We start from the raw sequence: 27,273 nt of genomic DNA, 5'->3' as shown, positions 1-27,273 counted from the left end.
GTCTCCCTTTTGCGCAAACCCCTGTTTTGTGTCATGTGGGTGATGGGAGGGAGTCCCCGACTCCTGTTCTTGCCTGGATGCAGCAGGAGTAGATATGGGATATGCTACTTCGCTCCAGCAAATTGGACACTTTCAGTGAGTGACGTGTGTGTGTGTGTGTGTGTGTGTGTGTGTGTGTGTGTTGTGAGGGGTTGGTGTGGAGCCCACATTCATGGCATGGGAAGTGTAACATGACAACCAGGCTATTCCCTGTTCTTTCCCCTCGTGAGTTCTATTTGGTGGCCACCCATTTTTTCTCAGCATCTCCTCTGACCTCCTGTCCGTTCTGTGACCCCCAGTATCAATCTAGTAAATCCTTGCTCTACTCCACTTAATGTAGCTGGTGATGGTTTCTGTTGCTTGCAGCCATGCACCCGGATTGATGTTGTTCTAGAAATAATTAGAGGTTCTGAATTGTAAATTTCTCTTATGCTCACAGCTAACGGTCTCCTTTGCTTCATCTCACTTCAAACATTCAACCAGATCCTAACCTTGTTTGGGTGACAGTCTCTGCAAGGCATGGAACTATTTGCATGGCATCACATGCTTTACAGAGCATCTTAAAATATTGATACATTTAATCCTGATGCCCAAACGAGAAACAGTTTTACTAGCATAAAATATGACTACATTATATGTACATTCCAGAAAGACTGCAAAATCTAGCGTGCCTGTCCACTAAAAAGCCAAGCTGCAAACCTTCAAAACCAGTTGTTTGAATCTCATCGATGATCACGGTTTACCAAGCATCCATTTGCTCTGTCACCCCTGAGTACTTGCTTGCAGGCAAGCACACGACACATAACAAAACGTACTATTGAGGAACTTCTACCTGCTCCCTTCAGTTTTCCCAGGAATGGGGAAGAGACTGCCCTCAGGAGATCTGAGCTGTGAAGATCCCTTGGGCTGGCTTGTGGACCACCCCCCAGCAGGGATTTCTAAGAGCAAAGGTGGAAACCCATTATCACTCTTGGGAGTTGTGACGAACTTCCGGAACATCCCTAATGAGTGTTTTCATAGACTTCCTTTCCTGTAAGTCCATAAAGCAGGAAAAGCACGGACTATAGGAAAAACAGTACTTTCATTCTCTAAGAGCCACTTTTGGAGAATGGCTACAATTTCTTTGCTAAGAATGATAATTGGTTAATTAAGTGCCTACTCTGTGCCAGTCACTGGCCTCCAAGCACTTTACCTGCCTCACCCAGTTTATCCTTCACAGTGACTCTATAACCTAGGTTATTTCACCCCTTTAACAAGTGGGGAAACTGAGGCACAGAGAAATTCAGTGTTTGCCCAAGGTTACACATCTGGAAAATGAATGAGAGGGGATTTGTGCTCAGGAAGCCTGGCATTCGACTGGCAGTAAGAACCACTGGGTTGTGCTACTTCCCTTTGCAAGGCCACATGACAGCAGGGGCCTGTCCCTTTCCAATGCAGCCCTCTGGGGGCAGGCCCTGGAGACAAAACTGAGTCTCTGATGCAATGAACAGTCAAGATCTGTTTCTTTTGCATCCATCAAGAACACACATCTTTCAAGGTTGAGATTTTCTAATCTACAATAAGTTTGGCAGTGTGAGGAAGTGACTGGATGAGGGAAAATTGTTCTCTCTAAGGCAACCGTACAAATACGAGGCACAGGGAAGGGGGCATGAAAGAATTAAACAGAAAACACCCTGTGACAGAGGCAGCCAGCGAAAATGTTTAGTGTGGTTAATCGTGCAAGGCGTGGATGTCCAGCGGGAAAAGCCATCCCTGTCAGATGACAGTAGAAAGAGCTTCTGTGCTGCAGGAAAGAGCACGCCTTGGCACATGCATCCCAGGGCTTCCTGCAACTTCTAGACCAGGCAGCTCTATCCAAACCACCTCCCTGTAGCCTTATAGTCATCCAGGTAGAGAGACTTTTGCTTTGGAATTCAGTGGCGAAAGGTGTCCTAGATTTCAGGACTACTGGGCTGAAATCAGAAATAGAATGGGCAATTTTATGCGGAGAAGTGGAAATGTGGTAAAGCTATCGGGCCGTTTGTGATCGTCCACTGAGGGCTGAGCTTCTCTGGCTTTGGTTTCGGGAGGCAGGAGAGTAGAGAGATGAAGAGGTCTGTGTTGCGACTGGATTTCCTGCATGTGAATCCGTGTGGCCTTGGGCAAGTTGTTCCGGAGCCTCCCTGCACCTCACTGTCCTCACCTGTGACACGGGGTCACGGCAGCACCTCCCTTACAGGGTTGTTGTGAAATGAGAGGTGAGTGCACATGAGGCTTAGAGAAGAGTGTCTGGGACGAAGTAAATGGCAGCTGCTCTGTCGTGACCGTGGAACATCACTGCAGTTCCACAGAGGCTGGCTTAGCATGACCATGTCAGGGAAGCGGGCTGGAGGAGGAGGCAGGCCAGGCTGACGGCAGAAGAGGAGGAGAGGGACAGAGCCAGGCCAACCTCGGGCAGGTCAACTCCTGGCGGAGTGTCCACTCCACCCTGGCGCCCAAGAAAGCAGTGCCTGTGTAGACTCTGGAACTGCTGCTTTGCGGCCTGGCTGCCCAGGGCGGAGGATGTGTTGTATTTCACTGCTGGCTCAGTTATTCTCAGGAAACAGCCCCTCGCGTAGGACATGCCAGGGAGAGCCATTCCTCCTCGGGACGCTGGCGTGTCCCAGGGCATCACCCTGGGCCTCCTTTCTTCTCTACCTTCACTCACCTCTTTGAGGATCTCAAAGGCTCAGGGTTCGAAATTCCATCTGAAGGACACCCAGTCTACTGTCGCTACCCCAGACTCTCCCTGCTGTCGACCCAGGTCACTGGCTCCCTACCTCTGTCCCAAATTCAGCATGATCAACACCGAGTTCCTGATATTCCCCTTCCCCAAGTCACTTCTCCAGTGAGCCTGCTTGTCTCAGAACTGGGCCACCTGTTCTTCCAGGTGTAGGGCAGAAGCCTTGGAGGCAACCTTTACTTCTCTCTCTCTCTCTCTCTCTCTCTCTCTCTCTCTCTCTCTCTCTCTCTCTCTCTCTCTCTCTCTCTCTCTCACACACACACACACACACACACACACAAATTGGTTAGCAAATCCCCTTTGCCATGACCTTCCAAACACAGCCAGCATCTGCCTGCTTCTCACTGCTTGCACTCTCCCACCCAAGTCCAAGTCCAAACCCGTGGCCCCTCTTAGCTGGATTACTGCAGCACCCTCCCCACTGGTCCGCTGTCTCCCTTCCCCTTAACCCCTCCCCGCCTACTCTAAAACCACCAGAGTGCTTAACCTCCTGTCTTATTCGGAGTAAAAGTGTTACCCCTACCACAATAACCTCCAGGCACACTCACCTCCCTCCTTCATCTCACAGCCCTGAACACGCTGCCTCAGAGCCTCTGCACTTGTTATTTCTCCTGTGTGGACGACTCTTCCCCAGATAGCTGCATGGCTCACCCCTCGCTTCCTTCAGTTCTTTACTGAAATGTCATGTCACCAGCAAAGCCTTTCCTGGCCCCCTACCTGGAGTTATGGGTCCTCCTCCCCTTCTCCGCTTTATTCTCTTTCATCCTACCGATCACTCGCTACATACTGTTTATTTAATTTACTTATTTTCTTGCTTGTTCTCCCTCCTCCACTGGAATGTACTCTCCATGATGACAGATATTTTTCACTCTTTCTGCTGTTGCTGTATCCCCAATGACTAGCAAAGGGCCTGGCATATTATAGGTGTGCATTAAACATTTGTGGAATGAAAGAACGATACAATGATTAAAGAGGTGGCTTGCACAATCCTAACCCTGGTCCAAACCCGGAAGCCCCATCTCACTTATGCAGCCTTCACACAGGGATCCAAGGCTATTTAGATAAGGTCTCACAGTGAAATTCCTGCCAACACCTTGGCATAGAGAAGGAACTCCCCGAGTTAAGCATATGTAGGAGAACTCCAGTTTACAGTCTCATCACTTGAAAATACAAGCTTTGAGATTCGTCTGTAAAGCAAACTGGGAGCAGATGATGAAATGCATTTCTTGAATTAATGACATGACTCACTGACTGCAGTGTTATTACCTGTGTTCATGCTACAGCTGTGATGAGCCCTTCATGAGACCCTAAGGTGACTGTGTTGGCTGCCTGGTGTTGGTGATTGACAGACAGACTGAGATAAAAAAAGTTAATCAGCTACTTTCCCTATCTGACTGATTTTTACTGCAACCCTGAAATATGTGGCTTTCTCAATCAATGCTATAATTGGTTGCTCCTGCAGCAACCCTATTTCAAATGCCTTTATTAAAAAAATGAAAACAACAACAACAACATAAAAACAACAGCTAAGCAGATTTAACAGCTTAGAAAACATTGGACAAGAAACAATATTAACACTTGTCAATATTTTCCATATTAGTTCTGAGAATTAATTTCTCAGGCAGATAAGAATGACTGTCATAATTATATTCAAATACAACCAATTTGAAACCATGCTTTCAATAAGGAAAGCCTGGCCTATGGCAAATTTATAACAACATATGTAATCGAAGGTTAAAAAGGTGGTTGAATTGTAAAATAACCTTTCAACTGTTCATTCAAATGGTCAGCTGTTTTATAATAACCAAATCGAACACCTCTAATTGAGGTTAATAATGAAAATCTTCCATCTCTGGATCATTATAAAAGCCAGAATTCTAGTTTTAAAGATGTTAAAGCTTTAAAGATTCAGTTGTTTAATTTATGAGGCCTTGTTTCCCACCGGCATCTTCAAAAAAGAAAATCTGACCACTAAAAATAAGGGTCAGCTGTGCTAATATATTTGCATAAATAATTAAAAATTCTAGAGCAGAGCAGGCAATAAAATGTATTACCACCACAAACTTCCAATGGAAGAACATCACTTTAATTAAAAATTACAAAGGCACAACTGTGAATAATTCATTTGTATTTCAAGCTCTGTGTTTGTTGACTTAAGAAATAAATAACTCATTCAAAAAAGAAACCAAAACTAGAAATGACCTCACCCCAAATACTGTTACCGAGGTCAGTAACCACATTTAATTAAGATGAGATGCTAATAATATATTTTAGTAGACAGAGGCTCCTTTCTTAATTTCCCCAGGTAGAAGTGTTATTATTTGGCCTTTAACTTCTGATTAAAATTTAAAAGGTGGGAGTCACCCCAAATTAAACTCTTAAATCTGTTTTTGAAATCTCTTTTTTTAAACAGGAGCTTGAAACCCCCTTTTTTCCTCCCAATGAATGGTGAGCTACTCTGCCTCTGTGAGTCTGTTTCCGTTTTGTCTAACCAATACACTGTACACCTGAAACTAATGTAAAATAATATTAAATGTCAACTATAATTAAAAACATAGTCACGGGGATATAAAGTACAGCGTAGGGAATACAGTCAATAAGATTGCAATAACCACGTCCAGTGTCAGATGGGTAGTAGACTTGTTGGGGTTACCACTTTGTGAGGTGTATGTCTAATCACTGTTGTTTTGTACAGCTAAAACTAATAAAAAAAATTTATGCCAATAAAAGAAAAATGGCAAGCTACATTTTGAATCTCTCTGTTTCTGAGAATGCCAGTGATGACAAAGTGCAAATTTTCAAGGGAACTGATTTTTGCCATCTACTTCTCGAAGTCTTAGAAGATACAGAATAAAATGTTCCATAGCCAGCCGAGGATTTTGCTTGATTTCCCATCATTTTTTTGTGATTTCCTTTGAATGGGCTGCAATATTAGATTAAACAAGGCGGTAAAGAAAGGGCTTAATGACTCATAGGAAGACCAGCAAAAACTGAAATTGGGCATTTCAACTAATCTTTTGGGATTGAATTTTCATCATTGCACATTGCATTCTGTACCAGTTTGAGCCCAGGAGTGAATTCTACCAGAGCCAAAAAGCCTCCACGTCCAAGGAGGAGAAGAGGGAAATGACTTTAAAAAAAACCCAAAGAAATCAGGACAAAGTAGGTTGCAGTCATCAGAGAGATGAGGATCTAATTTGGATCTGATTCAGATATTCTGTGTTCAAAGAATAGGCTCAATTTGGATCAAGGCTTTGGAAGAAGAGCCGGCGGACGGACATGGCTCTTTAATGTAAATTTCATGGACCTGGGAAGTCCAGTGAGAGGTCTGTCTCCTGCTCAGGCCTCCCTCCTGGAATTTAAAACAGAGACACGTGTGAATGTTTTTGTGGTTGGTAGACATTAGTCAATGTTTGAAGATGAAAAATAATAGCAATAACAATAAACTATGTCTACTTATGCACAAACATGTTTGCACCCAGACACCCCCAACCCAGCTGCCTTTAATCCATACTATTCCTATTTACTAATCATTTGTGGATGCCAGGTCCAGCACTGGGCTTGGGGCGTTGTAAGACCTTCAAGCCTCTAAGAATTTTCTCTATGGTGGCCTCATCTCAAGTCATATCCAACATACCGAAATGTACCCACATTGCAAATACATTGTTTTTCCTGTAAAATTTTTGACATGATTTTTATACTTTTGCTTTTGAAATCATTTGGCTACCAGGAACATTTCATTAATAATTCCCTGTGATTTCTCTAGTCCATATTCAGACATTCTTGCGAGGTAAGCTCTCCCAAGGGTTTGCGAGTGGAAAGACCTTTCTGCAAATGTCAAATTTAACCGGCTGCAGTTGTCACGGTGCTATCGACACTCGATATTTATTCATTTCAATTTTGCTGTTTTCAAATTTGGGAGACAATAGATTATGTGTTCAGGTCCCTGACATTTCTGTGGGCCCCTGGAGAGTCTGAAGGTCTTGGTGCGGGGCCTAAAATGCTTCCTTAATTAAATGGTGCGGAGGAGGCTCCGGTGATTTATCAGGGCTGGAGGTAAATATGACCGTTACTCTTACAGGGCCTGAAATGCAGCGGGAACATGGACACTTAAGGCAGGAATAACAGTCCAGTGTTATGAGGGTTATTCCAGGTGTTCAGAAAGCTCTGGGAGCACAGCCTGAGGTCAGGGTGTACCCCCTACGGAGGTGATGCTGAAACCAGCATTGCAAGGCTATCCAGGGGTGGGACAGTGGTGGCGAATGAAGCACAGGAGTGGTCTTTGTAGCCTCTGCACACCTCACTCGCATGGTTTCCTTCCAGAAACTGGGGCTCAGAGGGCTTACGCTTTCCTCATCAGCAAGAAGCCAGACTGGTAATTTCTCATTTGCAGGGTGGTTGTCAGAAGGAAATGGCTTTGGCAGCAGTGCTTTGGCAAACTTTTAGATAAATATGTTAGGCGTTTCAGTCATAGTACTAGCAATATTATTATCTTCATTCTCAAAGCACGTGTCTCCGGGGGACTGTGGACATCTGTATCTAGTTTGGTCTGGACCCAGTTCCCAGGAGGCAGGGGCCTGCACAAAGGCATGGGGACGGTGGGGTTTCTGGCGAATTCAGGGATCTGGTGACAAAGGCTTGGAAATAAGCAATTTCTGTTGCTTGGCTCTTTCTCCCCCGCTGAGGACCCCTGGTTCTTACTTCCCAAGGAAACCATTTCTGTCCTTCCTTCCTCCCTGCCCCTTCCTTCCTTCCTCTCTCCTTTCTTCTTTCCTGGGAACATCATCATTTGCAAGGTATGCTCTCGCTGTTATGATTAGAAGCTCCCTGGAGGCTGGAGGCAGAGACCGTCTCTTTCACAAGTGAATACACACTGCCTAGCACTGTCGGGCCCATAGCGGGCTCTAAGTAAATACCATTCACACAAGGAACGGACAGGTATAATCCTTGTGCTTTCCTCAAGCAAGTTGTCTTTAGCAACACAATTACTATGCTGATGGTGTAAAAATCTAATCTCATGGCATGTTTTCATCTTTTAATATTTACTGGTATTTTTTTTATTACATAGAAACGTTCAATCCTCAAAGGTGCCCATGGCAGAAACTTCTAGTTCACTTGAAATATCCACTCTTCCTTTCTTCCTTAGTAAGGAATCCCAATTTTAAAAGCTGGTTGCTATCCAGCTATAGGACCATATTTCCCAGTGTCCCTTGCAGCTGAGTATGGCCATGTGACTAATTTTGGCCAATGAGATGTGGTTGGCTTCCAGGAAATCTCCTTAAAAGAAAGGAGTCACCCGCTTTCCCTCGCCCTTTTCCCATCCTGCTATCTGGAATGCAGACGAGAAGGTTGGAACACTAACCCCATGAGGCACCATGAGGAAGAGGGCTCCAGCCTAGAGGTGGTAGAATGGTGAGCAGGAAGGTGTCTGGGCCCCTGACAGTTTGGGGACAAGTCCTGGACGGCCGTGCCTACTCTGGACTTATTTTTATGTGACAAAAAATAAACTTCTCTCTTCTCTGAGCCACCATCATTTTGAATTTTCCTCTTGCATTTATTCAAAGTTAATTTGCACAGGTGCAGTGCTGCTCAACATATACTTGAGGGGCTCCCTAGAAGAATGATCCTTCTCCCCCCAAAATTATATATATATATGATATAGATGATAATATATATACACACACACACACACACACACACACATATATATAACAGTGATAGGTAATTTTACGTGGGCAGGGACAATATTTTTCCTCAACACCTGTCTTATGTGTTCAATATGTAGGAAGAAGTCTCTGCTGCAGAGCTGTTTACTGCAGACCATAGACAAGATGAGTTCTGCCTGAAAAATGTTTGGAATAGAAATTGCTACTTGGTTGCCTCAAAAGAAATCCCATGATTGTTAAGAGAATGAAATAAGTCCTCTCAGACCATTCAAAATTATTGAGCTGCTGGGTGCATCCCCAAAGTAACCAAATCAAAGATGCAACGGTTAGTCCCGGTTATTCATTTTACTGTTGGAGAATGTTGAGCAAGTGCAGTTATTTCCATTTCAGTATAATTATCATTGAGCTGCTCTTTCTGACAATAATTAGCGAACAAGTTCAGCTGCACAAGTCTGCTCCTTATTAGAGACACTACGTGTCACCGAGAAGTGCCTGATTCCTGTCTTGTGTGTGCACGTAGGACAGGCTCTACCTGGAAGGTGGAATTCAGTCTTATGTCATTATGCGTCGAGAGGATGGGGTGTGGGAACCAGCTCTGCTTTAGGATGACAGGTCAATATTTACAGGACTTTGGAGCCGAGAACTTTCTAACCATGACATCAATCCGAATCATAAGGGAAAATACAAGTTTGATTGCCTAGGTATAAAAAAAAAACCCAAATAATTCTTTATATGACAAAAAGTATTAACAATATCAATACTTTTGCTCAAAGTGTGTTCTGAAAATTCTTCACCATGCATTTAACAATTTAGCTCCCAGCATGCCCGCTGACCTTTTTCTTAAATAACTGCCAACAATTGGAAACAAAATATCCAACAATAAGGGAATGAATACATTAACGAGTATATCCATGTACTACAGTAATAGAATACTATCCAGCGATTAAAAATAATGGCTATTTCTTGATATGGAAAGCTATTCACCATACACTGGGAAGTAAAAATAGCAGGTTCTAAAACCAGATGCATGCTGGGAGCCAGTTTTGGTAATAAATAAGAGAAGTACTCAGACATGTGATTGATGGAGATATACCCAAGTTGTTAAAAGGGGATTTTTGTTGGGTGGGATGATTACAGACTTTTTATTATCTTTTTCATTCTTAACTGCCTTTTCGAAAGTTTCCTCCAAGAACTATGTTAACTTTATAATAGGGATAAGAAGATACAAGTTATTGAAAAGAAGAATTTCATCTGTCACTAGACCACGGCTGTCTGTTTTGATTTGGCTAAGAGCAGAGTGCGATGAGCTTTGCAACACGTTCTAATAACCCAGGATTTTTAGTGAGAATATTCACTCTGATGCCTGGACACCTCCTGTCTTTGGAGTTACAGGCTTCTCCGAGATCAAGGCGCCTTTCGTTGATTTTAATGTTCCCTGGTGAGATAAAAGAGTGCCTAACACGGCCAGCAGTGGAATTGTTGTGCCTGAGATGTGCTTTTCATCAGAGAAGACAGAACTTGTGCCAGGACCAGGAATTAGTTAGAAGTAAATTCCTAAGTGTTGTGGGGGTTGGGGGTGGTGAGGAGGTTTCCCGTTTTAGACCCGAATCAGGCTGGTCAGGTGAAGCGTTTCCCACTGACCTAAAAAGCCCTGAGTGTCTGGTTACTCATTTAAGATGAAATGAGGTTATCGGAGCTGAGTCACAGAGAAGCTTAGAATGAGATAGAGAGAGAGACAGAGACAGAAAGAGAAAGGAGGAGGAGGGAAAAGGGGGAGGGAAGAGAGAAAGGAGGAAAAGAAGGAGAAGAAGAAGAAGGGAGAGGAAGAAGGAGAAGAGGAAGCAGCAGAGAGAAGAGGAGAGGTTTGGGAGGAGGGAAGGCGAGAAAGGGAGAGAGGAAGACAGAACAAGACAGAGACAGAGAAGAACAGATGGCCAAGAGACAGAAAGAAAGGTGGACATAGAAGGAGGGGAAGATGCCAATAGAGACAGAGCCGGAGGGAGAAAGGGTAGAGGGAGACAGATACAGAGAAGGAGACAGAAGAAATGGAGAACAAAGGCTATATCCCGAGAAGCAGGCACAAACAGAGGGAGACACAGAGAGGAAGACTTGTGGACACACAGAAACACACACACACACACAGGGACACTCCCAATAACCCGCATGATCCTGGAGCCCAATGCAGTGCCACTGCGGGTAGTCAAGCCCTGTAGGGGAAGATGGCTGGGACAGCATCTTTTTGTATGTGTCTCTGCCAACTAAACTCACAGCTCTCCTTGAGACAACAATAAGAGTCCTCAGTATACAGTTCCTCTTTCAATGCTTGCTCCCCGAATAATTATTAATACAGCAACAATAACAACACCACTCACAAGGCCACCAGGTCTTTCTGAGAATTCTGGGGAGCCAAGCTCGGATGATTAGAAAACTGCATCCGAGCCTGGCCCCTCCCTGGAGCCTTGCTCACCCTCTGCACACACAGCTCCCCCAGGGACAGCGCTTCTCAGTGTACAGGATCAAAGGCTGCAAATAATTAACGGGCTGAGCCTTTTTTCCCAGGAGAGTTCCTGTAACAGTAAATAGCTCAGCCTGTCAGTGATGTTATCCCTGTCTTTGATGAGCTCAGAACCAGCACCAGGAGGGGGAGGGGGGAGGGGAGGGGAGGAGAGAGGGAAAGGAGGGGAGGTCCAGTCAGTGCCAAGTTGAAAAAGGGTCACTGCTGGAAAAGTCTGCATCCCAGTAGGAAGGAATGTGTCTGAGGAGTCAGGCCAGGAAGAGAAATGTGTGCTCCGTACCCCCAACACACGTATTTACTTTGCTTCAAGGCTGGAAAAGGGCTTTGTCCAGACACTGCTCAGTCAGACCAACTCCTAAATGCTAGAACTCTTAGGCATACCATCTGCAGACGAATATTCAACTATAGTTTAAGAAGGCATTCACAAAATTGAACTTGGTCACAGGGACTCTCGGGGGTTCCTGATGACTTAGCATCCATTCCCATCTTCTAGAGAGAGCCTCCTGTATTCCTATGGAAAACCACCCCTCCAGGTTGTCCTGGTTAGAGGCTGGGTGGAAGGTGGGCTCACGTACCAGGGCTAGCCCGCGGGCACATTCCACCCTCTTGCTGTGTTGTTTGGTTCAGAGACAAGTGTGTGTCCCAGGGGGCTCAGAGAGACCCAGACCTGGCCCTTGGTACTACTGATTGGGAAGGATCTCTTTCTGCTGCTGAGACCTGTGTCGTGGGCTGTCTCATCCCTCCACAGCCATCCCGATGTGGCTGAGGATAAACCCACCCCAGGGGAGAGCGGAGCCGAGAGGCGGAGAAGGAATATATCCTGAGCACCTGAATTCTCCCACTGGATGCCCTAGTCCCCATAGACTTTTATAAGTCACTCTCAGATGGGTTCTGGCAACTTGCACCTGAGGGTCACCCCTGCAGAGACCAACTGTAGAAACATGAAGCTCTTCAGAGCTTTCTACATTCCTGCTTTTTATCACATGTCTCACCTCAGGTAATGTACAGATTGTTTCTCTCACATTTTCTCACACAGTGGGCGCCACTGACGTGCCACCTGTGCTAAAATGGGGAACCCTTGTACCCCAGTTGCAGTTAACTGGGTCTTTGTTCTCCGTGGCTCAAATCCCTCAGTGTCTTGGCTCTCACCGGTCACCCCACCCCTCCAGGCTGGAATCCCGCCCCCTGACTCAGTTTGCTGGGCCTGCTTTCTGGGGCCTGTCGCTAGCACCACACTGCATTGCCAGACACCATTTCCTTCCCCCGTCTCGATCGGCTGCCCACTGTGGTGAGCAGCCAGCCACATCTGGGAACATCATCTCTGTTGAATGTCAACGGGCTCGTGACTCGAGCTCAGGCAAAGCAGACTCCCCCCAGGGCCAAGTGACACAGAATGGAAAAGGGCCAGAGGTGGTTCCTTCTCCTGTGAGACCCTGACGTACCGGCTGTTAGTTCCGTTACCTCGAGATTCACCCATGTCCTATTTCCTGTGCAATCTCGGGCTGGATTCTAAACATATTCTTCTATAAGCTATCTGTAGACTCATCCAACAAACTCCTTCCTTTGCCTAAGTCAGCCAGAGCTGATCTTAAACAAACAACCCCGACAGACCCACCTCTCCCGCAGTCTGTCCCATCTTAGTGGGACATCTAGTCCCAGACACTTGCATCTGCCTTTTCCCCCATCACATTAACCCTTTCGTGCCTGGCAGGATCCCAAGTCATGCAGTAATGGCTGAGTCTCAGGTTTAGCAATATTAACTCCATTGAAAGTCATTTTCTCCCTCTTCCACCTCCTATTGTAGAAGTCAAAAATGACAGTTCAGCTCCCCTAAAGACACCCAAAATTTGTCCAACTGCCATACAGTTTGTTAAACTACAGGTTTCCCCACCTAAGTACTCAAGGAAAGCTTTCTCTTTGATGTTTAAATTGCATGTTTCCTTGGCCAGGTACCAAGCTGGAAAAGGAAAACAAAACAAAACAAAATAAAACAAAAAAAGAAAAAAGAAAAAAAAAAGAAAGGAGAAATGGAAAGACAAAGATTGGCTATTTCAGATTCACATTATTATAGGATGTGGTATTATTTCGCACCGTTATCTAGTTCATCTGGCATTTCAGCAAGTTTTGTTGTAAAAATAAATCACCGTTTGGGATTGAACACAAATTCCACTGTTTTTCTGCCAGCTTGCTCCACGGGAAAGGGGCTGATGTGCAGACTGTGGCACATTGTCAGGTGTTTCAAATCAGGAAACTAAGACACATGTTTATTAAAAGTGTGTCTAACACTTGATTATCTGTACCTTCGATGAGAAGAAGATTAGATTTTGGAAGAGAAAGATTAATAACTTTCTTTTGCGGAGATAAGCGCACATTTGGACCCGTACGCCGATGGTTTATCAGGGAGCAGCGTACCAACAAGGGCACCTTGTTTTTGCTAGCATTAGATGCACCGTGGATAATGATCACTTAATCTAACCTCTTTACGAAAATACTTTCTTTCTCAGCACTGGACAGAGCTAAAGAAAGGAAGACAAAAATTTTAAAGACTTCTTTCGGCTTGCCATTTATCAGTCAGAAACCCAATCCCAACGGTCCATTTCTAAATACCAGGCAATGTCTGCCCCTTCCCGTTCTGACAGTTCAGAGTCCATAGCACATAGCAGAGAGTATGACCTTTGCAGATTGTCTTGCTTCCATCCTTATTCCTTTGTTACTAAGCTGGGCAGCCTTGAGTAAGTTACTGAACATCTCTGTTCATAAGACCCTTATCTGTCCATGGAGTTAGCCAACACTTTTCTAATAAAGTTGCGGTACCAATCAAGTGTCTGAGATGTGGGAGGCCATATATGGTGGCTCCTTTCTCTCTCCCTTTGGGGACCGTGCTTGGTGCTGGCAGACCCCTCTGGTCATCTGGGAACAAAGAAAGCCCTGAAGCCACTCTCCTCCAGGACTGGTCTGCTGCCGGGAATCAGGTGCAAAGGCAGTGTCCCCACCTTAGCAAGCCCAGTGCCCTGGTGCCATCAGCCGCCAGCTCTCCATTGTGACGCGTACCTTCAACTCGCCCAGATCATTCACAAATTTAATCTAATGGTCGCTTGCTCCTGCCAACCAACTCTTGCAACTGGAAAAGGAAAGCAATCCGTGCCTGCCCTTCCCCCTGCCCCGTCTGTGGTTACGGAGCCGCTCACCCACCTGATGGTTTGATGTTGCAGGGTATCCGGGTCCGTGGCGTTCACTGTCAACAACACGCTGCCCACAGAGATGTCCTCCTGCCTGGTCACCATCATGGGGTCGGGGTAGAAAACCGGACCCTCGTTGACATCCAGGACGGTGATGTGGACGGTGGCCGTGGAGCTGGGGCCATAGGAGACATCGGGTACTAGTGGGTCCTCGTTTTCCACTTTGATCAGCAGGGTGTGAAAGGCAGAAATCTCATAGTCCAGAGGCTGGAAAGCAGAAAGGGAGGCTCAGCGTGTGTGTCTGCCACAGAGCCCCTCAGACATTGCATGAGCAGCGATGGACGTCCAGGGATGGAGCCAGGCTTGTGGGCTAAGTTTTATGCAATTTGGGGTTTTTCTTTAAAAAAAGAATATGAAACACACAGATACATACTTAGGTGTGAAAGTTGTTAATTTTTTTAGATTGAGAAAGAAATGAATGACAACACATTCCACGAACCTCAGTGATCTGGGGGGGGCCTCCCTTCTAAGGTCTCTGTAAGTGACTCACTGGCGAGGCTGACATGAAAAGGCTTCCCATCTGGAACCTGGAACCTGGAACTCCACAACTCCGACACTCGCGGAGGCTTGCGTGGATGAGAAACACTGAAGCCTCCCGGGAGCTTCGTCCGCTTCCGGGTAACCCTGCCTCTGTTACCATGGGAGCATGGGAAAGGCAAACCCAGGTTCCACTGTTAATGTTTCCCCCTCACCCACCATGAGGTCTAAAGGCTGGGCTCTCTACAACACTTAGAGGATCTCCTGGCACAGGTGTGCATTTTCCAGTGGAGTGTCATGCAGGGAACAGGATTCGAGGGGCTGAGACACATGGGGTTAAGTCGCTGGGCCCTTTTTCACCTGAGGGCATTTGAAAATGTGTCGGGCTCATTCTCAACTGTCATTATGACTCTGGGCCTCTCTGGAAATACACTGGACCGAGTTAGTGACATCAGACACATAGCCATGTGTGGGACAGTCCAACACAAGGGTGGGATGTCCCACCCTCAAGGCCAATGAGCAAACCCAATGAGACAATCAACTGCCTGTCATAACACGTGGTGCTTCTACATGTGAGGCTGACTGGGCCCCGGCCCTCCGCCCCACCTAGGGCAGCTTTATTCATGCTGGGAGGTAACGCATTTAATAGGCGAAAGCACCATCTTCCCTCCCACGTACGAGAGGGGTCAGAGTCAAATCCTAGTAACTATAGGACCTATAGGACCACAGGCTCGTCATCGCACCTTCCAGAGGCTCAGCATTTCCATCAATAAGGTCGCAGTGCAAAGGATTGTTGTAAAGATTAGGGGAGACGATATATGTTGCACATCTTACACAGAGATTTAGCTAGACTCTGATATAATAGCAAGCTGTTAAGAGGATGAGGAAGAAGAATGTGGGATTGAAATAGCTGGGAGAGCCACTGCCCTCCTGCCTGGTTTTTCAGGTCTGTTCCCAGGCTGACGTTCCCTTAGCATAAGACTAGCTTCAAAGGGATCAAGATGTGAAAAATATTACCAAGACGGGGTGGGGGGAGAGAAGGCAAGAGAGAGTCACACAGCAGGAGCCTGGCCTTTTCTGGAGAGCAGAATCTCTCTAATGTTTGTTTCCATTTGCACAACACTGGGGGTAATAGTTCCAGTTGTACGATGCCCTGGTCCTGTCCACCGGGAGCTGGTGCATCGTGGGTCTCTACTCCCTGTCCCTCCCGAGGCCTGCCCTGGGTCATGTTGGACTAAGAAGCCATCTGTTGTCCCAGGCATATGACCTTATTAATGTGATTTGTCTGGCGCAGGGTCTCTGTGTCAGGGATAGGAGGAAATTGAAAATACCTCCAATAAAGTTAGAGTTACAATTCAATTACTATTTCATCAAGTGTCAGGAAAGGGTGTGGACCACTGTCTTGGAGGATTGAAAGCCTGGAAAAGCTGGCCCACATGGGAAGGGTAAAGGAGCTGGGGTTTGTTGTCCTGAAGAGGGAGGATTTGGAAGTGATCCGATAGTGATTTTTAAGCCTGTGACAGGTTTGGGGATCAAGGATGCCTGCTTTCTCGATGCTGTCTTCGCCTCTAGGACAAAAGAGACTTAAGATGAAGGGTGGATTATGTTCAGCAAAAGAGTGACTTTTTCACATTTCAGAATAGATTTACAAAGTGACTAAGGGTGTTTCTGACCAGAGGTTTTAAAGAGCAAACAGGTGCTCATTGGGAACCGGTCCTGCAGGGAGGCAAAACTTCCCAGAAAGCACACAATCCTGGGACTTCTGCTAGTTCTTCAGTACACTGACTGCTAACTGGCTGCCCCAGGGCCACGCCCACCCGCTTCTGCCTTGCCCACCTCTTACTGTGGCCAGATTTAGATTTTCCAGTCTTCCTTGAAGGGGCATGTGTCATCTGGTAAATGACATATCATGGGAAATTGTCTGGGGAACCCATGAAAAAGATATTTTCTTCTTTGATGAGAGGGGAGGGGTACACAAGAACTCTCCCTCTCTTCTCTCTTTCTCTCTCTCTCTCTCTGTCACCTGGCTGCCGCCTTGCTTCCCGCCTTGTGATGTGTGGGGCTTTGGCAGCCATTTTATGTCCCTGAGGAAAAAGCCAGAAGCATCTATGGTGCCCCCTATTGGCTCTCTGACACCTTAGGTTGCCAGCCAATCCTAGACTGGGCTACCGTCGTTTAATTATGGAGATCATTCAATTCTTTTTATTATTTAAGCCACTATCAGCCTGGCATTCTGCTGTTTGCAGCTGAAAGCATTCCGCACGAATGCACTGGGTGCTGGCAAAGTGGAGAGCACGGGGAGCATGGCCAGGCCTGCCTCTAGGAGGCCGTCCTGAGCTCGGACCCCGGGGAGCTGAAAAGCAGGGAGAGCTCAAGGCCCTGCGTAGGGATTCATGTGGCAGGCAGCTGAAGCAACGGGGAATCTGCATCCCAACTCTGAAGCACAGGAAGTCCACTCACTAGGAGAAGAGAAGCGCAGGCAGAGCCCCAGGCTCTGTGGGCACCTCCTCCCCAGGAGTGTGCAGAAACTCTTCATGCTACAGCAGTGCTGGTCCACAGGCTATGCTCTGTGACCAGCATCACCTGGAGCACCTCTCCCTCCTGTTCCGACTCAGCAGGTGTGGGGCAGGCCTGGCAACCTGCATTGTAGCTAGCATTCTCCTATATGCTAACATTTCAGACTCACAGCATGATGGGCCAAAGTGGGAATGTGGGGTGAGGCAAACACTCCTTCTCGAGTCTCATTTTGCTTGTATTTAATTTCCTTCAAGCTGCAGCAAACACAAGTCCAGGCTGGGAGAACTGTCCTCTTCTAGGGTTCATCATGGGGATGGATATTTACCCAGGCTTTGTCTTCCAGGGCGGGTCTGGAAAACTGCCTGACGGCTTTGATAGATAACAGGGCTAGCCACGGAGGGCAGCCAGTGGCTGTTATTTTATGACTTTCACAGTTTCGAAACTGCAGGGGTGGGTGCAGGAGGGCGGGGTCAGGGTCTGCGAATAACTCCGCTGTTGCCTGTGTTATTAGGGGAGATGAACTCGGAAGACCCAGGGGCTGCTCTTCGCAGGCAAACCTTTGAGGTTCACTTCCGAGGAGACACTGAACAGGGCAGGGCCTGGGAGAAACCCAGAGCCCTCAGGCTCTGGAGCGAGCCGGAAGCATTTCCTGATCTCCTGTCACCCGGGGTGTCGCGGAACTTTGTCGGTGTAGTTGTTTATAGGGCCCCGTGCTTGGCTGAATAATAACAACCCCCCCAATATGTCCACATTCTAATTCCTGGAACTTGGGAATATGTCACCTTATATGGCAAAGGGACTTTGCAGATGTGATTGAGGACCATGAGATGGGGAGATGATCCCAGGTTGTCCAGGTGGGACCAAGGTCATCACAAAGGTCCTTAAAAGAGGGAGACGGGAACGTCACAGGAAGAATTTGGTGAGCCAATGGAAGCAGAGGGTCAGAGTCAGAGAGAGATATGAAGATGCTGCTCAGCTGGCTTGGAGGATGGACGTAGCGGCCATGAGCCAAGGGATGCAACGCAGGCAGCTCCGAAAGCTGGAACGTTCTCCCCGAGAGTCTCCAGAAGGAACCGGCCCTGCAACTGGAGCTCTGTGAAACTGATTTTGGACTGTGGACTCCCAGTGTGTAAGAGAATCAATCTGTGTTGTTTTAAGCCACCAAATTTGTGGTCATTTGTTACAGCTGCTTCAGGCAATTCACACAGGCTCTAAGTAAGTGCCCACCACTGTTCTAAACGTTTGATATATTAGCTCAGGAATTCCTCACAACAGCTCCAAGAGGTAGGTGGTATTATCACACGCATTGTACAGATGAGGAAACTGAGGCACAGAAAACATAGTCAGGTATCTTGACATGGGCACACACGGAGTAGGTAGCAATGTTTCTGTTTTGTCCATGGCTACAATTACTATAAATATGATTACTCCCGATTTTTAGGGCAAATGCCTTCACCCACCAGGAAAGAAACTGTTTCAGTGAACATCCTGGTCTGGCAGTTCTCCCTGAACTTCCCAGAAAGAGGGGAAGTGTGTGAAAATCACTTCTAGGACACTGAGACTACCAGCATGGCACGTTCTGCAGCCACTGCCCTCCCATCCGGCCTTTCTGGAGCCCTGGCAGGAGCCTAGGGCTTGACATTCATTATCACATTTCCCCCTGGTTCCACCTGCAGCCAGAGAGGGTCAGCTGCTGGGCAGCCATGCTCACAGGAGCTTTCACACCAAGAATTAGCCTGAAGGTGTAATTATCTCCTGTTTTTAAGAGAATAACTGAGACTCTGCTACGAAAGATTAAGAAGAACTGTAATAATACCCATTTTGAGCACAGATCTTTAAAAAAAAACCTTCACATACCCCATTTTTGCATATCTTTGATAATTCATTATCAAATATAGAGAATCTCATTTAAAATTAAGGTTTTTTTTTTTTGTTTTTTTTGTTTTTTTTTTTAAGGTTAAACATAAGTTTGAGTTTTTGAGTTTTCTGGAACCTATAAAACAGGTTGGTTTTATGCTGTGGGATAGAAGTACACCCTTAAATTCTGAGCCTTTTTTTTTTTTTTAATTCCAGGAGAGACTGGGGCTGACTTATCCTGGGCCTTCCCCACGTAGTGAGGCCATGGGCCCTCGGTGCTCACGCCCGGAGGAAGGGAGCGTTGGAAGCGCCCTTACCTTGACGACGGAAAGCATCCCCTCATTGGTCTGAGGGTTGGTGTGGATTTCAAAGCTCTGCCCTGGGTTTCCGTTGATGATGGTGTAGGCAGCCCTCCACGCGCCTGTGGTGGGATCGTCCTTATCTTCCACTGTCAAATTGACAATAACGCCCATGGCTCCTTCCTCAACTGTAGCCTGAAACTGCAAACAAAGCAGATGGTTACTATCACTATTTTGAAAACACATAGCAAAGACCATTCATAGGACTCTTAACCATATGGCTGGTATTGGGAATATCACCCATATCATCTCCTTTAATAATAAATAACAACACAGGAAGTTATGATGGAGAACAGCAGTGCCTCTTCTCTGTGTCCTTCTCCAGTCTGCTTGATTGCAGACAACCAGGGGAAGGTGGAGCCCCAGGGGGAAGGGGCTTGGGTCCCTGAGTCACCACCTGGAGGACAGCAGTTTAGTGGTCGGGAACACCTGCTTGAACTATTGATAAATGGAAAATAAACTTCTGCTGAGTTGAGCCTTTACACATTTTTACTTCCATATGTTCTTGCAGCCTCACCTACCCTAAACAATAAGGTAACCAGATAACCAGAGCACCGTGGCTCATCAGTGAAGGGACTGGAGTCGGAACCCCCGTGTTTGACTCCAGAGCCTCTGCTCGATTGTACCATCTTCTCCAATGAAGAAAGCCAATTTCATCCTTCCCACCCCTTGCTCACAACTAGTGTGACTTTAAAAAAACCATTTACTACGGAAACACGTAAATCAATTATTTGGAGGCTTGTTGTACCTGTGTCTTTATTGTAATACATCTCAAATACTTGTTACAAGTAGGTGTGGTGAAAATAAATCAATAAATGAAAAATGGTCCTTCCTATAGATAGAGAATTTCACAAGCTATCATTAGCACATTCCTTTGAGCTGGAAGCATAAAGTATTGTTTTGGTGCTTACCTCTGACACAGTACAGGTGAATAGTAATCCATTTGCAAATATTTTACAAACAAGTAATACCAATAAGCTGACAACAAAAAGAAATACCTTAGAATTTCATTAGCAGGAAAGTGAATCTAGAGACAAGTAAGACGATGTCAAAAAGCCCTTGTGTTCAAAGAGAAGTAATTTGAGAAATGAGGTTTCAAAAGCAGTGGCTGATTAATTGACTTGCAAATCATTAATCATAAGCCTAATCTTGATGCCTTGGGGGGTGGAAAGGGGACAGGAACTAATTTGTCTATCACACCTCAGCAAACCTGTGAGTTGTTTTCCTTCCATAAAAGGGACCCTGGGAAACTCTGAGAACATGCACGTAGATGGAAAGTAGCTGGAGTGAGGAGGGACCTAGAGGATACTGTCACATAGACACAGCTCTAAGGAGACAATGAATTTTGGCCTAATTCCTCTGATTCTTGTTTAATTAAGTCCTATCTTGTATCTTCCCCTCCTTCTCACAAAAGTCACAGAATTCCAAGCTGGAAATCCAGACTGGTGGTTCTCAGCCATGTCTGCACATTAGAATCTCTTCGGGGGCTTTAAGAAAAAACACTGTTAAAAAAAGAAAACAAACCAACCAACCAACCAGGGCCCTCTTCCAATTCAGTTGGTCTGGGGGTAAGGCCTGGGATTCACTAGTTTCTTAACCTGTCCAGACAATTCTCATATGCAGTTTGGGGTGAGAAGCATGATTGAGTCCAAGTTCAAGGATGGCAAGGAGCTGTCAATGAAAGAGGGAGTCGTGTGTGTTGCTGAGGCCACCTGAGCTCAGTGTTGAGGGGTCTGCAGTGCATCTGGGCTCAGCAGGATAGAGGGCTGTAACCAACTACTGTTCTCTGCCATGTGTCCAGGAGCGGGACATGGTGGCTCACGTGTTATCTAATCCTCTCAGAATGCAGATGAAGATATAGGCACAGAGAGGGAAGGAAGGAAGAGTTTTTGTCCCAAGTTGTTTAGTGAACCAAAGGTCAGATCCAAGTTTCCTGGATTCCAGTAATCTCTGCTTTCAGTAAGTTCTCTTTCTCAAGTCCACTCACGAGCCCCATGGCTTGTGCTAGTCCTTCACCCCCTGCTGTGGTCCAGAGTCAGAGGACTAGTTCTCTGTCCCTACCGATCACAGCAGCCCTCAGCTCAGAACCTGTCCTCGTGGCTCTTCTGACACCTGTATCTTACTTAGAATGCCAGGTGGACGATTACTTGGGCATCAGGAGTGCTAAGACCAGAGGATGCTGGAAACCAGCAGGTAGAAATTGTTATACCCAATATCTAGGTGAGGCATTGCTTTGTCAAAGCAGAGGAGTGTCACGTTGTGGAGATGAAGATGCCATACAAACAGATCAAGATTTGAGGAAACTGGAGGCTCTATGTGCATCTATCTTGTTCACAGCCTTATGTCTAGCACCTCACACAATGCTAGGTACATAGAAGGGACTCAGCAGATATTTGTTGAATGAATGGTCTTAAATATAGGAAGTGGGACCTGGCATCAAAGGCGACGACAGGGAGGAAGTGAGGAGGGATAAAGCCATGCGGGAGTGAAACTAAGAAGGACGGGCTCACTGACTGATGCTGAACCTGCCACCTCCTGGAATATTCCAGAAAGGTAGGGATGGACTGATCTCCCTTGTTCTCTAGGACATCTCCAGCAGGGCTGCCTTATTACTTTTGTGGACCTCAGGCAATTTTACCTTCGTTGTCTCCCCTACAGTAATATGTTTTTATGGGCTTTTAAAAAATTCATTTTTTTCCCTGATGTGAGGAAAACATTAAAATTTTCTTTGACCCTAAAAAATTTTTTTAAATTGATTTTAGGATCCTAGGCACTGTGCCTATGGCACCTGATGGATGATTTAGTCCTGATCCCCAGTACGTAGCACAGTGCTAGATGCATGAAAATCTGATGGGTAGATAAATGAGTGAGTGAATTAATGAATTTGTAAAATTAATATTTAGACCACATCTATGTGAGACAAGCCGATGCAGCTTCTCCCAAGACACTTTTATTATATCTGCAGCACCTACAAAAGAGGCTGGCATGGAATACATTTTCCAGTGTGTGAGCAAATGAATCCAAGTGGAATGAGAAGGTGGTATTGTTCTAGGAATTCTCAATGTGTGAATTGTGGCCCTAATATGTCCTTATATGTAATAATGTGTCCACAGCAACATTTACCATCCATCCATCCATCCAACCATCCATCCATCCATCTTCCAGCCAGCCAGCCAGCCAGCCAGTCAACAAATATTTGGTGAGTGCCTTCTGTGTACCAGGTATGATATAGTATTAAGTTCTAGGGATATACTGGTTAAAGAAACAAACAAACAAAACAACAACAACAAAACACAGACAAGGTATATGTATAATTATAAAAAGGTGTTAAGTGCAAGGAAAGAAATAACACAGCTCTTGGAGAGTCTGTAGCTAGTGTGTACGTGTGGGGTTGTGTGAGAGAGTGGGTAACTGACCCAGTCTGGGGAGGAGCATTAGGGAAGAATTCCCTGGGAGCCGAAAGAAGAGGAGGAGTTCGTGGGCTGAAAGTGAGAGTGCATTCCTGGCATCGGGAACAGCAGATTCCAAGGCCAGTGGCAGAGGGAGCGTGGTGCATGTGTGGCACCGAGGGAAGGTGGTTGTGGCTGGCGTGCAGAGGAAGCCTGGGGAGAACTGTTTGCTGTTGGACCCCAGAGGGGCATCGCGTCAGATCATGCGGGGCCTCGGCGGCCACGGAAAGGCCTTTGGAATTCACTTCAAAAGCAAAGTGGAGTCTAATCAAGGAATTGGATTATGTTTAAATCTATTCCTGAGAGAATTTAGAAAAAAAAAGAAACACTTTAAATATAGAAAACATTCCACACAATTATTATGGTCTTTGTTAAGACCATTATCTGATTCTTGCATAAACTATAAAGCCAGTTTCCTGGAGCATCCATTTAGAAACTCATTATTGCTTAATTAAATACTCATTCTATTAATTCTATTCAATGTTTTAACCCCATTATGTAATTCAAGAATGGAAAATTAAATAGATTAAAATGAAATAGTACCATTTTGTATTTCTACAGCAATGCTCACTTTGTGATTTAAAAACAATAGACAGACATTAATTTAACACACCAGAGAAGGAGAAAATATTGATTGTAACATTACTTCCTTTAATTAGAAAAAATAGATAAAGTTACTTTTCTGTTAAACTGTGTGGCAAATCAACTACTAGATGCAAAACGCCTTTTTGCACACCCAGTACGGGCCATTGGCTTGGGACATACTGAGGCTCACTAGCTCTCTCCTCAAAATCCAGAACGGAGTGATTTCATTGTTCTTTGACAAGGTGGGCTGAGTTTCGTGATGGACATTTCTGAAGAGCCTGCCTGGACGTGCCACCAAGCTCATCCATCACCAGGGTAAAGAGGGACTTGCGTTTTATGATACACCCAGCATGAACGTGCTTCCTCCACGAAGAATGAATGGACTTTCTCACAGAGCAAAGAGTTGGTCTCTAGGTTAAGGTCAACCTTGAAGATGGAAATAATGATTAGCTGGCTAGAAAGCCACAGGTGGAGAAGAAGTGACAGTGGGTGACTTAAGGGACTGCACGTTATGCAAGCTTGAATACTGGAAGAAGGGGGGGAAAAAGATGAGTTCCCAAAAGTTTTGTAAAGATAAATTGATAAAAGGGTGAGGGAGAGATCATCAGAAAGTTAACTTGCAAACTGTTTTCTGAGTCTATATTTACATAAAGGATACAGGTTTTTGGAAAAACCTAATTTCTTGCCGACAGCCTAGTAGGCAGAAACTATGATTGATATAAACATAAATAATACATTTAAGGACTTTGGCACTCTTTCTGGCATTAAAGGATCTTGGCACATTGTCTGGCATAGAGTAAGAAATATGTATTTATTAGTGATGATGAAGATGGATTTCATTCTGTATTACATGAGATTCTTAGAAATAAATAGGAGAATATGGTTCAAACCCACCATGATTCTTTCTGTTCTCAATAGTGTGCCTTGTAGTGTGGTTATATATGCAGTTATTTCTCTGGATCAGTGTAAAAGGAGATCTTTCCTTTTCACTTATGTATACCTAACACTCACATACTTAAAACTTATTCTCATCTTGCTCTAACAAAAGGGTCTTCACTGACAAGACACTTGATGTGAACCCAGAGCACCCACATTCAGAAGGGATAGCTGTAGTAGACCTCTGGCTTCCTTCTATCTACGATTAAGATGATCAGAGGACAGAAAGATGCAAAACCTCATTTTAATAAATATGCATTAAGTATCTATTGCATTTCAGGCCTGTACCAGGCACAGAAAAGACAGCAGTAAATGAGAGGGACACTACTCCCTCCCCTCCCCTGTTGGGCTTATAGCTTTGTAGCCCGACACATTCCCTCCCAGTCAACCCCTTTCTTTATATGTTTTGTCCACCTATGATATATCCAGACAATTTGTTTTCTATCATTTCTCCACTGTCGTACATCCAAGGCTGCACCTGTGGTCAATTATGGATGCTTATATATTTGGACATAATTTAGTTTCCAGCTAATGGTTGTTTCAATAAATGGTGCTGGGTCAATTGGATATCCATGTGGAGAAAATAATGAATCTTGACCCCTACCTCACACCATACACAAAATGTGAATGGTAAAACGATAAAGCTTTTAGAAGAAAACAGGAGAACATTTTTATTTAGCGTACACTTAATGTTTATGTGTAATTTATATGTAAATTACATGTAATATAATATAAAGTATTTAAAAATACATAAAATGCAATTATATATGTAAAGAGTATATAATATAACATATATAATGTTTAAATAAAAATTTCAATACGTACAGAGTTCTAAATAAAGTTCATTCGGTATCTTAAAGAAGCCCTTGTGCCTAAGAAGAGCTTAGTAACAGAGCCCAGTAAGGAACTCTGGAGTTGCTTCACTGAGAACCAGTTTGTTCCTCAGCCAGTTCTCAAGACCCCTGGGACCTCCTGAGTCCTTTCCCAGCCACACCCTGGTAGGACATGCATAGCTAGGCTCCAAGGTGACTACAGCACCAAGATGGGAGGAGAACATTCAGGAACCCACCAGACCATCATGGCCTCAGACATTGGTGAGCATTGTTTACTCTTTGTCCATCGCGTGAAAATTTTCTAAGTGCTTTATTCTCACTGAAGATGGGAGTGGTATCAAAGCTTTGATTTTCTGTACCCATGGGAGACAAGTCACAAAGTGAAGAAATCAATCAATGCTAGAGCTAGGGCTTGCAGCAACTGTGAGCGGAGATGTCCCTGCCCTTTCAAGCAGAGAAAGCCTGGGCGTGCACCTCCCAACTGTAAGCTCCCGGAGAGTGGGGACTGCATCTGTGAATCTCTCAAATGCCCAACATCAGATCTTTCATAAAGCGAGAGCACTGTAAGTGGACATTAAATTTGGGATCATTTTGCCTAGAGGATAAAAACCCAAGGGGGGAAGGTGACAGTGCACATGCATCTGAGAGACTCACAATGATAATTGTGACCAGATCTCTATTCTCACTGAGAAAAAGGAAAGTGAACTCCATTTTGGTTCAAATAGCAGACATGATAGAATTTCTCAGTGGTGCCTGAGAGTTTTCTTTTTCAAAAGATCCTTAAAGGTTGAGCGTCCATGTCGTTCAGGGCACCTGCATAACCTATAAAACATTTTGAGGGCATTATGGCCTTCCCCAGCTGCTGCTGAACAGAGTATTACTAGGTCATTTTGTATCACGTGATCCCAGCTTCCTTGGCCAGAGGTGACTGGACCCAGAGGTGGCACCTGACTCCCAGGTAACCAATCCATTGGCTGCTCCAAGAACAATCATATTTGATCCCGTTTACCCTCATCTACCATCCCCCTCCCCCTGACTCTGGGTGGAGAACACACAATGTGATACACAGATGATGTACAGAATTGCACACCTGAAATCTATGTAACTTTGCTAACAATTGTCACTTCAATAAACTTTAATTAAAAAAAAAGAACACCTATATGATTTCTCTAAGAATCTGAACTGAGAGAAAGAGAGGCTATAACCAGAGGGTGAAGGATCCTTAAACTCAAAGTGCCTGAGTAGTTGAACATGGGATGGCTATTTGGACACTGGTGAATGATCAGATAAATGCGATGCATGTAGACAAGCAAAAGAATGGAGACACCGAAAGACAAACCATGAAGAGAGAGCTTGGGGCACTCAAAGACAAAAGACAGACTAGAAAGTGTCCCTGATCTCTGACTGGTTCCCCCAGTCCTGCTCCCAGTCCCACAAGGTCCCCTGTGCTTCCTGTCTGTAGGATGCCCTGTGCCTGCAACAACCTCATGTCCATTCCTGCCGTCTTGAATGGCTTTCTACTCCGTGCAACTAATGAAGTTCTGGGGAAAGCAACTCAGGTGGTTGCCTGCCATTTTCAGCAAGTAAATGTGGTCCTTTCCAGGATGATTTGGGTTCCATAGATGTATCCTCAAGTACAGTGTCCTTGTTCTCTTTTACATCTTGCTATGGAAAATTTCAAACATTGTATGCCTGAAATCTATGTAATTTTACTAACAATTGTCACCCCAATAAATTAAAAAAAATCATTAAAAAAGCAGACAGAATAATGAACCTCGTATGCCCATCATCAGGCTTCAGAGGTCCTCAACTCATGTCCCCACTGTGTTTCACCTACACACCCACATCTTACTCATTTCTCTAGTATTTGGAGCAAATCCCAGACATGCCATGGCATCTGTAAATATGTCCGTATGCATCTAAAAAATATAAAGACTCTTTAAGAAAACATAATTAAAGTTCCTTCTTGAAAGTTCCTTTTTGATCCGACTAACATTCACTTCTCCCACTGACAGCTGTTGTGTTTTTTCTTTTGCGCCA

General features: G+C 45.1%; 1 protein-coding gene across 1 annotated transcript in view; it reads right to left on the bottom strand.

Annotated features, from left to right (window-relative positions):
- Window positions 1-27,273, bottom strand: part of CDH13 (cadherin 13) — a 984,184-nt gene that overhangs the window by 75,260 nt on the left and 881,651 nt on the right. Inside the window, exons 9-10 of the mRNA XM_033128954.1 lie at window positions 19,389-19,571; window positions 14,174-14,427 (exon numbers count right to left, since the gene is read on the bottom strand). Coding sequence (XP_032984845.1) covers window positions 14,174-14,427; window positions 19,389-19,571 — 437 coding nt within the window. The remainder of the gene's footprint in view (window positions 1-14,173; window positions 14,428-19,388; window positions 19,572-27,273) is intronic.

Source organism: Rhinolophus ferrumequinum, chromosome 15 (assembly GCF_004115265.2).
Source record: "Rhinolophus ferrumequinum isolate MPI-CBG mRhiFer1 chromosome 15, mRhiFer1_v1.p, whole genome shotgun sequence".
NCBI lineage: Eukaryota > Metazoa > Chordata > Mammalia > Chiroptera > Rhinolophidae > Rhinolophus > Rhinolophus ferrumequinum.
Note: the sequence above shows the minus strand (reverse complement) of the source record. Positions and strands in the feature narration are given on the sequence as shown.